The 16,261-nt window shown below is 38.1% G+C and overlaps 2 protein-coding genes across 6 annotated transcripts in view; one reads left to right on the forward strand and one right to left on the reverse strand.

Annotated features, from left to right (window-relative positions):
• Positions 1–16,261, reverse strand: part of CTNNA3 (catenin alpha 3) — a 394,612-nt gene that overhangs the window by 197,781 nt on the left and 180,570 nt on the right. The gene's annotated exons all lie outside the window — the stretch shown is intronic.
• LRRTM3 (leucine rich repeat transmembrane neuronal 3) overlaps positions 7,333–16,261 on the forward strand; it is a 78,332-nt gene continuing 69,403 nt past the window's right edge. Inside the window, exons 1-2 of one of the 3 annotated variants that reach the window (XM_015866265.2) lie at positions 7,333–7,886; positions 8,204–9,735. In XM_015866265.2, the coding sequence (XP_015721751.1) occupies positions 7,883–7,886; positions 8,204–9,735 (1,536 nt within the window). In that variant the 5' untranslated portion in view covers positions 7,333–7,882. The other 2 variants (XM_032445276.1, XM_015866264.2) reach the window with 2 other exon arrangements.

The raw sequence follows: 16,261 nt of genomic DNA on the forward strand, positions 1-16,261 counted from the left end.
AGCAATCATTCACAACTTACATATGCAAAATTAAATGTATTGTTTAGTAGTTCTGACTGTTTTCAAAATGAAATTCTTGTGACATCTAAAAAGTCCTACCATGAACAGAAGGTGACAGCCCTTATCAACCTAGTTTGTCCTCAAAAGAAATTTTGCCATTAGAATAAATCTTACCCAAAGCAAGTATTAAAAATGACAAAAGAAATGGAAGTCCAAAAATGGATAGATAGCCTAACTGAAAGAAAATGTTTGAAAATAAATATTGTAAGATAAAAAAAAAAAAAAAAAAAAGTGATGGTAGTAATTTACAACACTGATCAATTTCCAGAATAAGGAAATGCTACTGGGCTTCTCAACAATGGAGATACAGAGGTATAAGGAAAATTAGGGTTTAAGATGCAGTTTGGGAAGCAAGTTATAAGATTTTATTATCTTTTTTTGAGATTTTTGAGAAGGTGTGATCTTGGCTTTCCTGTAATCAAAGTTATTTCCAGCTACCTTATTCTAGAAGTCGAAGAGCCACAGCAGTCAACAGGTGTTGACCTGATAGCATCAGTAATTTCTCAGCTTCAGCATACAATGAGATACCAAGGCAGTTTCATTTGGAGTACCAAGGAGCAGCTAGTTAAATGTGTAATAAGGAACACATCTGACATTCCAAAATGCCTAAGCGTACTTTATCTATACACTCTGTGCTGAGCAACTAGAAGATATCCATTTCTTGAATAAGCATATGTAGTGTAGGAATTAAGGAGGAATGGCTATGGGAAAGGCATGAAGAAGAAAGGTTAATCTTGAGCTTTTTACCTACACATCAATAACTAAAGACTGAAAAGGTCTAGGGCTTCCTGGAGAATAAAACTCCTTGCTGCTTACCAACCACAACCATCATTGCAAAGTCATATACTTTTCAGCTGATGAGAGCCTGGATCAGTATGTGACATCAAACAGAGTCTAAAGATCCCCACACAGCCATATTGTGCACACCTGACTCTTCACAGGACAGCACCAAGCTGCTCCAGCAATGTCACATCTGTGGGACAAGACTGTAAATCTGCTTGAAGTCAGTTACATGATGCTACCAGCTCCATCCATGTCCCAACCATTACTGGAAATATGTGAAAATGAAACTTTACAACAAAATTCCTTTGTTAATTTGGCTCCTCTGAAAATAAATTCTCTAACTGTGCAGTGATTGTTATAACAAGATAGAAGTCAGATATACCTAGGAGAACAAATTATAGCTCACAGGCAAACCAATCTCATGATGACACATAACATATTCTGAATGCTTTAAACTACATTACATGTGGGTGCTGCTGGGATAGTAAAAGAGTAGACTGCCTTCTGGTAATGGCCTATTAGATCCCAATAGAGTAGGAAGCAACTGCAGAGGGTGTGGGTTTATTTTAACCTGCCTGGAATCTTCATAAAAGACTACAGGCAGAATTGCAAACAGAGGCCACTGAGAACATTTTATGTTTTGCACTTGAACCTCTCTAAGGCATTTATCATTCACCAGGATGGAGGGGAGCAGTCACAATACCCACCAAAAGAGTGAGACTTAGTAATGGCATCCACCCAAAGGAGAGCAAGGGTACCTACCCCTGACGGGAAGGATGTTGCAACCCTGACTGAATTCAGAGGCCACCACGTCACCGTCCAGACCTCTGGTTGTGTAGTGTACATGAGCCTTTCCTTGGCATCATGAGGCAGCAGTCAGAGCAGCTGTGTGAGGTGTTAGCAGGTAGATAATCTGCTCTCCCTCATTGCAAGGCTGCAGGATGAAATAGATAGACTAAAAAGTGTCATGGAGACAAAAATAAGGAGCAAGTAAAGCCATTCACTCATGCACAGACAAGTTACTTCAAAGGAAAAAAAAAACACATAATCCAAGGTAGTCTGTATCACATAAGGTTGAGGAAAAAACTTGCAATGTGGGAGGCAAGAAAACAAAGGAAAGGAGAGAATGAAGGCAAATCTGTGCTTGAAGCTACAAATTAAAACCCTCCTTGCCTGCTCCGCTGCCCCAGGCGCCTCTCTACAACAGGCGCTGGGTGTGAAAGACCCATTTGTGGGTGATAACAGACCACTCAGGCTAGACCAACAAACAAAACAAAACCAGGAAAAGCCTCCAGAAAAGGGTAATCTACAATGCTGGACGGTCTGTTACAGTACTTTATTATAACAGTGCCTCTTCCTAACACCTACCTTATATCTCTCCTCTTTTGGAGGAGAGATTCTTCATTCCTCCTAGTTCCATCACTTTGCAGCCCACCTACTTGTAAGCTCCCTTCAGTACTGGAAGGCTGCAATGGGGTCTCCCTCAATCTCATGCTAGGGGAGATGCTCCAGCCCCCTGATAATCTTCGCGGCCCTCCTCTCAACTTGCTCCATCATCTCCATATCCTTCACAATCAGAAGTCTCTGTGACGTATCCAAAATGCCTACCTTTTAACAGAATTATAGAGTTGAAAATGTTTACTATTCAACAGTATGTAACTGTGCCTAAGGAAAGTGATAGCATGTGTCGCCCTGCAAACCGCGTCACTGAGGAGTTTCTCCTGGCATACAAAAACTGACAGGTGTGTTCCTGATGTTTTCTATAAGCAATCAGATGTTATAGATATGTTTTTGACTCCTAGAAAGGAGGCAGGTCTCTGACTGAGTTTCAGATCTTCCCCCACCTTAACACAGAATTTGTAAAATGCAGTCCTTTCACCTTGCAAAGCTAATTGTTCCTAGCTGAAGAACAAGGAGATGTTTCCATTTATCTACATCTTCCATCTACCACTGTGGTCCTTAGGTCAGTATCAACAAACTTCTGGGTAAAGTCTGATCCTCCTCTCAGTGCTCTTCCTTGTTTCTTTAAAGTAATGTGTTACCTCAGTCCCTCTGCACTGCATGTTCCCTGAATTTCCCTTTCCCACACTTCCTTTTTGCTATGTTCACCTTTGGCAAATCCTACATCCTTCCAAGTTTCCCTCTGTCTTCCCATGCTTCAATACTTCCCTGGGAGTTACACCCTTCCAGCTCTAATCTAATCCTCACAGAACATCAGGTTCATTTAATCACTGGCTCAAAAATTGCAGACATTTTATTAGATTTATCTACTCTAAATGATACAGTGATAGCACACCAAAGTACCCTTTAGAACAAGCTACAATTGCTAACCCAGCTGATTCCTGGTTTCTCTATAGTGAAATAAAGTTGAGGGAAAGACATAAACCCAAGCCCTTCATAAACCCAAAAAGAACACAGTGCAGCACTTTTTATCTGCAGTTCCCCGAAGGAACATGTGGTTACACACAAAAAGGCACTCCTAGACCCAGGAGTTCTATCTATAAACAGAAAAACACTGTATCCAGAAGCCTACTCTCTGTGCATTAAGAACATAACACATTGTGGCTAAAAAGGATCATATTGGTTTTCCAAATGAATTTCTTATGGAAGTAACAAAATAGAAACATTTCTTAAAAACAAAACAAAAACAAAAACCACTCCGTTACAACAATTATTGCACAAGAGACGTATTTTAAATAATGAGCATGAAAGAAGGAAAACAATGGAAAACAAGTGACCAAGCAGGGAAAGGCTTCTGACAGCTGATACACATAGAATACCACTAACCACAGCTAACTGCTGTTTTCTTGCACTTTGGGAAGCCTACATTTCTTCTCTGCACCCCTCATTCCTCAGCCTACTGGAGCCTGGCAATTCTGTCATCCCAAATGACCACAGCAAATACACATATGTGGTCCCTGCAGGTGCATTTGTCAGGGTCATAAGGAAGCAAGAATTGCTCTTTCACCTGCTCTTTTGTAACCATGTTCGATTCCACACCAGTTCTGTAGAGATACTAGCTTTCACAGTGAATGTGATCTTTTGTTTGAAGCTTTGCTATTCTGGCTGCAATTCAGGTTAGGAAGTAATTAGCTTTTCAGAGGCGTGTTGTGGCAGGGAACAAAGACCACAGCCAGAATGAATGTAAAAAGAAAATATATTCAAATTTAACTAAATAAGCAAAACCAAAACCAAACATGAAATTAAATTAAAGCAAATTACTCCAAAGGCTGGCAGTGAGCAAATTCATACAGTTCAGACAGATAGTCTACTGAAAGTTTATTACCAAGAAAAAATCTGAACCATCTCTACCTTGGGATACTGTACCATTCTGAAACATCTTTGAGTTTAATTTGTCGGTCACACTGATCAAGAAAATCATAGGCTCCATCCAACACTGCCTTGTCACCTGTATTAACATTAAGACATGCTTAACAACATAACTGTCAAATTTTTATTTATTTTTTTAGTGTATGTCATTTTTACCCTCAGAGAAAGCCCAAGAAAACAAATCATGGAAGCAAACAACTCAAAACCAATAAGGTACGGGAATCTCGATTTATACCCAAGGCTGAAACAGAGACTGTGTAAGAGAGTACACAAATATTTGTCCTAAGAGTATTTTCTTTTCAGATTAGTAAAAAATTCTGTCTTTGTAGAGAGAAGAGAAGGAATAACATTGATTCTCAGCACTAATCAGTGCTCACACGCAGTCAGTGCAAAGGCAATGACTTCTATTATTTTCATCTTGTACCTCTTGTTCCTGACTTAGAACTGCTACTTCAGTGCAGCATGCAGGTCTGCCTAGTGCAGGCACAGAGCACTGAACTTAAAACTTCTGTGGCTACAGCAGCTAAAAGACACAAACTCACACGTGGTCTAAGTTAAATTCAAACCAATGCTGTAACTCCTCCTAGGAGTTGTGAAATTAAAACAAGCTTATCCATAAGACACATTAACCAGTTTGGCCTAGAGTTCTTTTTTCCTAGCGGCATGATTTAGAAGGTAATGCAGTGGGGTTGCAAAGATATATAAACTGTATTTGATACAAGGCAAAGGTTAAATCCCTTACAAAAGGTATCTTCCTATCTAAAATGCAGCTTTAACTTAATTCCCTATTTTTCATCGTTTATCATACGACTATCAGACCATGCTGAAATTCTGCTTGAAATGGTTCATACTGGGAGCAGCTTTATTTCAGCAATTTGAAAAGAAATCATTCAACTGTATGAAGATACAGAAATGTAATTTAAAGAAACTGTTTATCAGACACTGGCACTTTTCCTGCTTGTGTAATTCAAAAAGGATCTCAGTAAAGAAAATTGAATTTGGCAATCCATTAATACAGATTTGATGCTCTCTCTGTTCATCTCTTGATGTCTCACCCCTTTCAGAAAAATGAAAATAACTAATGGTAAAAGAGTGGCTGTTCCCTCACATTTGTCCACTGTACTGGCAATTATTAAAACCCTGGAAAAGCTACTGAAGCTCTGCTGACTCATGGTGGCAGAGAAATTACTTGTTAATTCCATAATGAAGATACAGAAAGAAGACAAAGGAAGAAAAGCCAGAGAACTATCAAAGTCTGAGAAGAAGGATCAGACTGAGCTACTAGAGAAAGTAATACCAGCTCTTACTGAGAAAGAATTTGGAAGGAATCTGAAGCCCTACATACTATGTTTGAAGCAGATGAAAATTCAGACTTAATTTCACCCCACCTGACTTTAAATGTCTGAGCTGTTTCAACAAAGAGCTCACTTGTCACAGGCATCCTCTTCTGTCAGCAGAGGAAGAGAGTGGCAGTTCCAGAAGACAAACTGGCTTACTGAAGGTCTGAATTGTCTTCCAAAGATGCCAGTCCTTCTCCATCAAGTACACACAGACCTCAAGGCAGTGATGGAAAACCTACAATAAGCACATCAGGGCAGGCACGTGATACTCCTGCCAGCCAAACAGCTCCCCAGACTATCACAGTGCCCAGGACATCCTGAATTTTTTCACCAGCCTCCCAGGCCTACAGATCAGATTTAACAGCTAAAGAGATGCTGTGTTGGGAATGGGAGATCATGATAAATTTAGAATTAACCCTTTACTTCTCCACAAAACTGAGTCACAGTGGAGAACTTTTTTTGTGGTGGGGCTTGATGCAGATAAGTAGTTTTGATTGACAACATGATAAACATTCACCAATTGCTATTAGCCAGGGGCAACTGTGCTCCTAATTTAGGCACTACAGGTAGGTGCATTAATTCTCTGTCGCAATTGCTTTAAGCCTGAAGTCATTCACAGAATAAGTACTAGCCAGTGCTGGCATTTTAAAACATGGAAAATTTTAGGTTTTACCTTGTTTTAAATTCTTCACTGCTCAAAATCCAAAGCACATTTTTCCAAGGAGTAAGGTTCCTCAGAGGGGAACAGCAATTCTTACAGCTGTCTCATTGCATTTGAAGGACTATCAACTGTACTCCTCTTTTAACAAGTAGCACACTTCAGGCTTTTGCATGATCTACCATCACACAGAGCTTTGACCTGATAAGTCTCCATCATCTCTGATCGCAGATTTCTTGATGAAGGAAGAATGCTAACATGGTGTGTTTGCTATAATGCTATAATGCCATCTTACCATCACTCTGCCCAGTTAACAGGATGTGTCCTTTCTCTACAGCATACAGCAAACAAAGTAAAAGGAAAGAGAAAAAGGCTCTTTGTAACAATTCAGAGTCACACGTCTAAATGAATTCTGCATGCTTTACCTTCACATAAAATTCTACCCACGACATAACCTACAGTAAAAACAATTCACCTGATAGAGGTAACACATCAAGCCGCTTAGCTTGTCCCCATATTGTAAGGATTATGAAAGCGTGTGTTTGAAATGTTTGTGCTGTGGAACAAAGTGACAACAAGTTCGGAAATAAATGAGCACAATACTCTCTTCTAACCTCCTGGCATTACGCCTTTTAACAGATGAGAAAAAAGCAAAAAGGCAAATTGTCAGCTCCAAAACATTTTTCACATTGTAAAGTGTAGTGTTCCCCACTGAAATGCTTGATAAGCGACACAGTGAGGGGCTGATCCTTCACTAAAAAAATTTAAAAAATAAAAGAATAAATTGTGAGTTATTGCAAAAATGTCTTGTGAGCACGTCTAATGCAATGAGGGGGAAAAAAAATAGAAAAAAAAAAAACAAAAAACCATTAGGACTGGAAATTTGTATCCGTGTCCTACAAATGTCACGTTATCCTCCCAGACAAAAGTCTCAGCTATTAACTTCAAGGATGCAAAACAGCTTTCAGAAACAGTAAAAGAGGCTAAGAGGATTTGGATATTTCAGCATACCTCACTAATTTACATTGAAGCTGACCAGTCTGCTCCTATTACTCACTCAGAACAATCACTCTTTTCCCAGCAGAGCTTACTCATTTGCAAGATAAAAGGAAGACATTTCTGCACATGCCCATAATATTCTTCACCACTGGGGGCAGCTTTACATAAGACTGCATCGCCGAAACCAAAGCAACAGTCGGACGGAGCTTTCAGAATGACAGTACGCAGAAGTGAGCAGAGCGTGTTCGTTGTACGGGCTTATTCTACCTTCTATGCTACAAAGCAGCTTCCTAGCCGGATCGGGTACTAAGTGAGGGAACTGCTGTGCTATGGAATACAGATGTGTGAATACAGATAGCTAAACGGTGCTCGGAAGAATCTAAAATGCTTTCTTATTTTGAGAAATTTTAAGAGCCAGGTTCCTAACTATAAAGATGCAAAAACGTAACATCCATGAAGATCCTATTACCTAGGAAGAATTTGACATTTTGCTGCGAATGCTGTGTTGGGATTGATTTATTCTTGGAGTGTTCTGCATGGCTGGCAAAGAATAATGTTCCAAAATCGGTCCATCTCCCAAGGGGTCCAATTTTTCTTCCTGGGTGTCAGCGAGCCCTGACTCACTACAGTGCAGCTGACAGGGGCTGCCATGCTTGTGGCACACTAAGCAAAAAACAAAAGACCTAAGGACGACCTTTGAACAACACAAAGGATGGGTATGTTTTTCATGTTATTTTTTTAATATACAATTCATAGCCACTGCATAACCTCTGCTTTAATTACTCCATAGACTTACCTTTATGTGATTTGTGATTACAGTTAAATTGCTTAGGGGTTACACCTTTTACCCAATTGTTTTTTCAGTATTTATAAAGGCATTCTTTAAAAAAATCTGAGTAAAGAAAACAATGTGAAAAGTAGTTGAGACAAGCTAGGGATTTTTAAATGATTGTTGAAATAAAGATTTTAGCATGATTGAAAGAAATGACTGATGTGTGGGGGGATAACTTTTCTAAGTTGTTTTTATTTCCAGGTTTCAATGTAATTAGGCTACTGAGCGGATCAGCTGTAGCTCTGGTAATAGCCCCTACTGTATTACTGACAATGCTTTCTTCTGCTGAACGAGGATGCCCTAAGGGCTGTAGGTGTGAAGGCAAAATGGTATATTGTGAATCTCAGAAATTGCAGGAGATTCCCTCAAGTATATCTGCTGGTTGTTTAGGTTTGTCCCTTCGATATAACAGCCTCCAAAAACTAAAATACAATCAATTTAAAGGTCTTAATCAACTCACCTGGCTCTATTTAGACCATAACCACATCAGCAATATTGACGAAAATGCTTTCAATGGAATACGCAGACTAAAAGAGTTGATCTTGAGTTCCAACAGAATCTCCTATTTTCTTAATAATACCTTCAGACCTGTGACAAATCTCCGGAATTTGGATCTGTCATACAATCAGCTGCAGTCTCTGGGATCTGAACAGTTCAGGGGCTTAAGGAAGCTGCTGAGTTTACATTTGCGGTCCAATTCCCTAAGAACCATCCCTGTTCGAATATTTCAAGACTGTAGAAACCTTGAACTGTTGGACCTGGGTTATAATCGCATCCGAAGTTTAGCAAGAAATGTCTTTGCAGGCATGATCAGACTGAAAGAGCTTCATCTGGAGCACAATCAATTTTCTAAGCTCAACCTGGCACTTTTTCCAAGGCTAGTCAGCCTTCAAAACCTTTATTTACAGTGGAATAAAATCAGTGTGATAGGACAAACTATGTCCTGGACCTGGAGCTCATTACAAAGGCTTGATTTATCTGGCAATGAAATAGAAGCTTTCAGTGGACCTAGTGTTTTTCAGTGTGTGCCCAATTTACAGCGCCTCAACCTGGATTCAAACAAGCTCACATTTATTGGTCAAGAAATTTTGGACTCTTGGATATCCCTTAATGACATCAGCCTTGCTGGGAATATATGGGAATGCAGCAGAAACATTTGCTCTCTGGTAAACTGGCTTAAAAGTTTTAGAGGGCTGAGGGAAAACACAATAATTTGTGCCAGCCCGAAAGAGCTGCAGGGGGTGAATGTTGTCGATGCAGTGAAAAACTACAGCATCTGTGGCAAAAGTACCACCGAAAGGTTTGAATTAGCACGAGCTCTCCCAAAGCCAACGTTTAAACCAAAACTCACAAGGCCTAAACATGACAGCAAGCCCCCTCTGCCCCCAACTATTGGAGCCACTGAATCGAGCTCTGAACCCGAGCACAACACAGAACACATCTCCTTCCATAAAATCATAGCAGGGAGCGTGGCCCTTTTCTTGTCTGTGCTTGTGATCCTGCTGGTAATCTATGTGTCATGGAAGCGTTACCCAGCCAGTATGAAGCAGCTGCAGCAGCGCTCTCTCATGCGAAGGCACAGGAAAAAGAAAAGACAGTCACTGAAGCAAATGACTCCAAGCACACAGGAATTTTACGTAGATTACAAACCTACCAATACTGAGACCAGTGAGATGCTGCTGAATGGAGCAGGACCCTGCACGTATAACAAATCAGGCTCCAGGGAATGCGAGGTATGAACCATTGTGATAAAAGAGCTTTTAAAAGCTGGGAAATAGTGGTGCTTTATTGAACTCTAGGGACTATAAAGGGAACGTTTTTCTCACTTTTCTGGCACAGCTCTTCCATGTCACTTATTTTGTACATTCATAATACTGGTCATTTTGCTCTCATACATAATCAACTCATTGAAATTTAAATACCGCAATCAATGTGAAGTCTGAGCTCTGGTTTAATACAATACCTATTGTACAAATCCTCTACTGATTTCATTAAAGTCTTGCTTGTTTTTAAATAGAAAACTTCTTTCATAACTAATCCACTGCACCTGCAGTGAGTGTGCTTCTGTTTAGGGAGAAAAATCACAACAATGAAGAAAAATAAATAAACCCAGCTCCCTTCCCAGCCCATGCTCTGAAACTCGCTTTTTGAGCTAAGGTACTGTAGCATGATAGGCATTCTGATTTTTCTGAGTCAAGAGATGGTGCAGGAGCAGCTCTGAAAAACAGCCCCATTTCTGCCCAACACGACATAATAAAAAGAACAGTTTCAGGCTTGAGTCATCAACCCAAAAGTAGAAGAGGCTTAATATAAATTTTAAAATAAAAACTGTAGAATGGTGTTTATCCTACTGCATTATAGCAGTTTTTCTATGACTGATAACTAGTAAATCAGAAACCTGTTTATGTGACTTCATACAAAAGGTGCCAGTGTTTATCCCTTACACCCAGTTGCCTTTCAGAAAGTAGTCAAAAGGCATTCATTAAGTGAGGAGCAGAAATTCCTTATTGATGCAATTAGAGGAACTGAAATGTGCAGTAGCAAAAGCGACACCACTTCCTGCACACATTTGTACAAGTGCTCATTAGAAATTCTCTTTTCAAGACTGTCAAAGACATTAATGTAGCTGAGGAAACAATTAAATCTGCCATTTTCTTCTATTTCTTTCTATTTTCTGGGCTTGTTAGGGTTTGTGATGTGTATTGTACACTGTCTCTCTAATAACTAAATAAGGCTTCATTGCAGTCAAAGCCAAACAGTGCACATTTTAGAAAAACAGCAACTGCAAAAGCTTTCAGTGAAAATCTGTCCCTCACTGATCTAAGAACACTGCATCCAAAAATCCTTAAACAAGTCACTGACAAATTATTTCTCTCTTACCAAAACCCTTTGACATTACAAGAATTCAGATACTCAGTTTAAACCTGAAGTCATTCATCGGTTGTTTTGGACAAAATACAGATTTGTAACCTGGCTCCTCCCTTCCCCCTCTCTACAGAAGCTTTTTATTTTTTTTTTCTTCCAATTGCTTAGAATACAACATCCTCTGTATTTGGAAAAATTATCATACATTCTAAGGATTTTGACGGTTTTCTGAACACAGATGTTTTCTTTCATTCTTTAAATAATACATCAGTGCCCATATAGAAGTAGAGTTTGTAATGTAATTATTTTATAACTTGATTTGGCTTAGTAAACTGCACATCTTCAATCACTCGGAAGGGAATGTTTCTACAAAGCAGTTTCACTGCAGCAGATTAGAGGAAGCAAAGCCTTAGCAGGATGGTCTATTGAATTCTTACTAGAAAAATAATAATCACAGCCAATCACCTTGAAATGCATTACTTACAACGAAAACAAAGCTATGAATCATTTCTTTAAAGGAACTAATAGACTTGGGGGGTATTTGGGTTTTGTGGTGGTAGCGTTGTTGTTGTTGATTATATCATATAATAAAACCAGTCTCATTTTCAAGGACTGTAGCAAGGAAATAACTATGAGTAGAAGCTTGAGACTATACTGAACACTGCAACACTGAGACCTCATTTTATTAAACATAAAGAGGATCCTGAACACTTAATAATGGAAGTGCTGAAGATGTTTTAGCAACACTGAGCAGACTATAATTTTTAAGCTGAATTGTAGCTTAAAAGTTGCCACTGAAAGTCAACATAAATTGAATTATTTTAGCTATTATGGGATTCAGTTTTCCACCAGCAAGTCTTGGTAGTCTCTGTGCTGAAGGATTACAAATTTGCTGTAAACGTATTGATAAGAACTATGGCTGTACTTCTGTAGTCTTTGGTGTCTGCAGTGGTGACTAATACTATGTACTGCTAAAACAAAAGGGATTTGGCCCCAAACATACACATGTTCATACACAGAAATATGTGTATACACACACATGCACACATATAAGAAAGTTCTGCTATTCCTGACTTTGGGAAGTGCCGACTACATTAAAAAAATAATTTCATATGATCAATACATGTCATAAAATTTCTTAATATATTGTAACTGTGAATGAGTTGTGAGTAGCTGAGTTTGACTTACAAAGCAACCTCAATGCCTTATTATCCCTCAATACCTAGAAATAAACCCAATCCCATATCCCCCTGCAGAAAGCAATTCCTGTAAAGTTATCACTAACTCCCTTTGAAAAATATTTAACTATGGGACTGAAAAAGCAGCTAAGGCCAGTATGTCATTAATCATAGATAACAAAAATAACAAAAATTCAGCACATTTCTATTCAAGTAAACATGCTCGGATCAACTGTGTTATTTGTTGCCTGAGAAACAACAGACCGACTTCATGTGTTGCTGACTATGTACCAAACGCAGATGAACTCGTAATTGCTGCTATTGCTGCTGTCTTATTACACAAAATAAAATGCCCAGTATAACTAATTGAACCTTCTTGCACTGCCTGAGGCCTGAGAATTGAGTTGTTAAATCCCACCCTAGTGTCTATGGCTTAGAAAACATTTTTTAACCAGCTTTGTAGCACATTAAAATGTACAAAGCCCATGCTTTAAGCTCCACAAAGAGAACATAAAATAAACTAGCCTTAATTCCACCATTATAGAATTAAACACTATAGAATTGACTTGTTTTGGGTGACTAGACCACCAGAGTCACAACTTTTAGTCATCTTGTAGGAAACATAATCAACTTAACTGAGCAACTTTCAGTTCCTTTGAGGGGTTGTCCTTTTCCTAAATACAAATGAAATGATAAAGCCTCAGAGATTTCAGAGAAGAAAGTTCTTGCCTGTTTCTCTGTAATCTGGACCTATAGAGTTCTTTTCCTGCTTTACCTTAGCTTTTGGAATTTTTGATGCCAGTCTCTCACAGAACTCTTCAAGCCTTCCTGGGTTGATGCCAAGAGATCTTCAGAGGGTGTGCAATAGCTATGATGGCTTTTAAAGCCCTTTAAGTATTTCAGGTACCAATTTGCGGAAGGAGATACAAGGAGATGTGGCAAGATGCCTCTTATAACTTGCTTGCCCTTTAATGGCTTTGATGCTTGTGGCTTTGATGCTTATATTCCAAGTTGAGGAGAGCAAGACTGCATTTATAAGTTTTCTTGTTTGTATGTTTGGTTCACATCAACGTCTATTCCTTTCCCTGAGACTTATCTAGTGTTACATAGTGTTTTGGAACTACCATTTGAAGACCAAAGCATTTCAAGATAGAAAAAAAAAAAAAAAAAAAAAAAAAAAAGTAGAACCCCTTCATTTTCATTGGTTTAGCAACAGTTATTTAAACAATGAAAATAGAAACGTCAGGTGGGATCACCAAACAAGGCTGTTTCATCTTACAGCAGCACCCCAACAATCTGGAAAGTTGTCAGCACATCCATTGCTAGCCATTCTACAAAGATCTTGCAACAATCTCTCACGTTAAAAGCTTATATGAGATGTATTGGGAAGATGGCAAGAGATAACAGAGATTAGATCATGCACCAACTGAATTCTGGGAAGGCAAATCCAGTCCCTTTCTCCAAAGACTTCCTCTCTCTTAGCCAGAGGACTTGTTAGCTTTCGAGCTTTTGAGTTAAAAGACTGAGATGCTATTCACTAGCTCTTAAACTACTCGTCTGATATTTTAGAATACTAGATAATACAGAATGCACACTTTTTGAAAAGAAAATAACTAATGTATTAAGCAAATTCAAGCAGACCGGTAATGTTCATTCACTGTGCTGAGATTACCTCCAGCAATTGCAGAGTAGAATAATAATAATGAGACCAAGTGGCTTGAATATAATGAATGCAAGCATCTCTGCTGGCTGGTAGGCTTTTATTACTCACTATCTGCATTTACACAGTCATCATAGATTACTGTTAGCTTTTTTAAATTTTATATGAACTAGCAAACCTTGATATAAAATTCAATTGCAAAAATGAACATAAATTTACAATATTTCTGTAAACATAATTAAAAATTCTCAATTTACTGCAAAGGAAAGGTCTTTTCCACCAGCCACTCAACTCTAGATAAATATTCTCTTAGACGAATTTTCATGGAACAATAGTGACATCCAGTGGGTAGTAAGCTTAATCACAGGTCTCTATTGCATACAGATTTGTTTGCCTTTTTACTTTATATTCTTCTGCTTAACATGGTGACAGCATCTAATCCTTTTATCAAACTAAGCACTCAATTGTATTTTAATTTCATCTCTATGAGAGTCATAACCTGAACACAGTGAATGATGGAGAAAAGAACAAATGTATGCTAGCAAGAAATGGTCTATCCAGTGTGTAAAGATACACTGTCATCAAAAGGCAAGAAACACTGAGCAATAAGAATAGGAGCTGTAACATTTTTTTTAGAACTTACTACCTATAAAACACAACTAAGAGACATTAAGATAATGTAAAAATTTAGACTACAAACAACTACTTCAACTTCCTTAAAAAGTATAAGATTTTTAAAAACAGCTTAATAAGAGTAAGAAAGGCAACCAATGTCAAAGGAAAGGGGACACACTCCATTTCAACAAGTAAAAGGTATAAATAATGGAAAATTACTAATGATGTGAGTACACAGCATATTTGCTTGGGAGAAGGTTATTTGTAGCCACTTTCTGGTATGTTCTGTTGCAAGTGCTTTAGGCCTGGGGGCACATCAATACCAACAATATTTAAAAAGACAATGAAGGATATAAGACAATGAAATCAGGATTAAAGCCACTGTAGTCAAATACATACAGTCAAATCAAGTTTCCCAAAGAAGATGCACAAGAACTCACTTTACTCCACAATGAATGAAGTACAGTCATAGTTCCTAGCTAGCTTTCTAGAACTGGTGCCATGACAGCAGCACAACACAAAACTTTGATGTGATCCTCAGGGCTCCATCCAAACTATCTCTTGGCATAATGGTGAGTGGAACAAAATTGGATGCAATAAAAGCAAAAAGTGACAGCATACAAGAGCTATGAACTGACTAGCAAGAAGGCTAAAAATTAATAAAAAGTAGTATATTCAAGACAGTTCATGATAGATAGCTGGGATTTGATGGCCAATGTTTTACCTAACAGAAAAATTACATTAAAGTTAGAACTAACACAAGCCTTGTAAAGGCAATCATGATTAAAAACCTGCACGGAAAGACAGTATATTTTATTTGACCTACCCATTATAAAGATCACATGTCCCTAAAATTCTAGTCCTGCTCATGACATTAGGCTGTCATGGCTATAACACTAGTATTCAAATGTAAGACTGAGCACTATTTACTAAGAGGAGATGAAAGGGATGAAAGACACCTACTCCATTATTAGGCTTTCCTTTCTAAACACATGAATGGAATTTACAGTAGTTCTTACCGGAAATGTTTTACATCCATGTGAAAACTACAATTTAAAAAATCTTTTTAAGAAATCAAGCAAACTTTTTAGCAAAACAGAATCTTTCTTTCTTACAATTTCTTACTGTTCCTCACAAGCTCTTTAGCTTGTATTGAACAAACTAGAGATCTAATCTCAAAAACAGAGATCCCTCATTATATGTCATTTTAATCCCTAAAATAGTCTTTTCCTATGTTACTGTGTGACTAGTACATTGACCATATGTCACACCTTGTGCTCTTGACTAAGTGTTATGTTTCTATTACTTCAACATTGGTGGTAGAGTTAAGATTATGTTGGACTTCATAATTACAGTTCAATTTTGAAAGTACCAAAATATTTCACCAAAGCGCAATCAGACTTTATTAATATAAGGTTAAAGGAAACTGATACATCCTAATTGCTTATTTACTTGCACTCTAAGCAAAGTCATAAATATGCTATGAGGTTTATTGCTTCACTACACCACTGCAAAAATCACCTGCCCAGTCTGCATGCAAATCCTTTTCTTATTCAGAATAACTGATTAGATAAGTAGCTCGGTCTCTTCATTTCTTACTGCTAGAAAACAAACGAATGAGCAGCTTTGATATTGGCAGCTGTCTGCAAGAGTTGTAATCATGAAGTCAGTCGTTATTACAGTTATCCTCACTTGACAACTATAGAAGGTACTACTGGATATCATGTATTATAGCTGTGCTGTATCCCTTAATGTGATACATGAATCATATGAAATTTTTGCATTTTTATGGGCACTACTCTTTATGTGCAAATTTACTGAGAGGTGGAAAACAGAAAAGACTCAGGAAAAGGAGTCAGGAAAAGCAGTACCTGTAAGAAGTTGAGAAAGATCAGTAAAATTTTCCAGAAGTAAACAATTTTAGAAGATAGAAAATAATTC

The sequence above is a fragment of the Coturnix japonica genome, chromosome 6 (genome assembly GCF_001577835.2).
Source record: "Coturnix japonica isolate 7356 chromosome 6, Coturnix japonica 2.1, whole genome shotgun sequence".
NCBI classification, from domain to species: domain Eukaryota; kingdom Metazoa; phylum Chordata; class Aves; order Galliformes; family Phasianidae; genus Coturnix; species Coturnix japonica.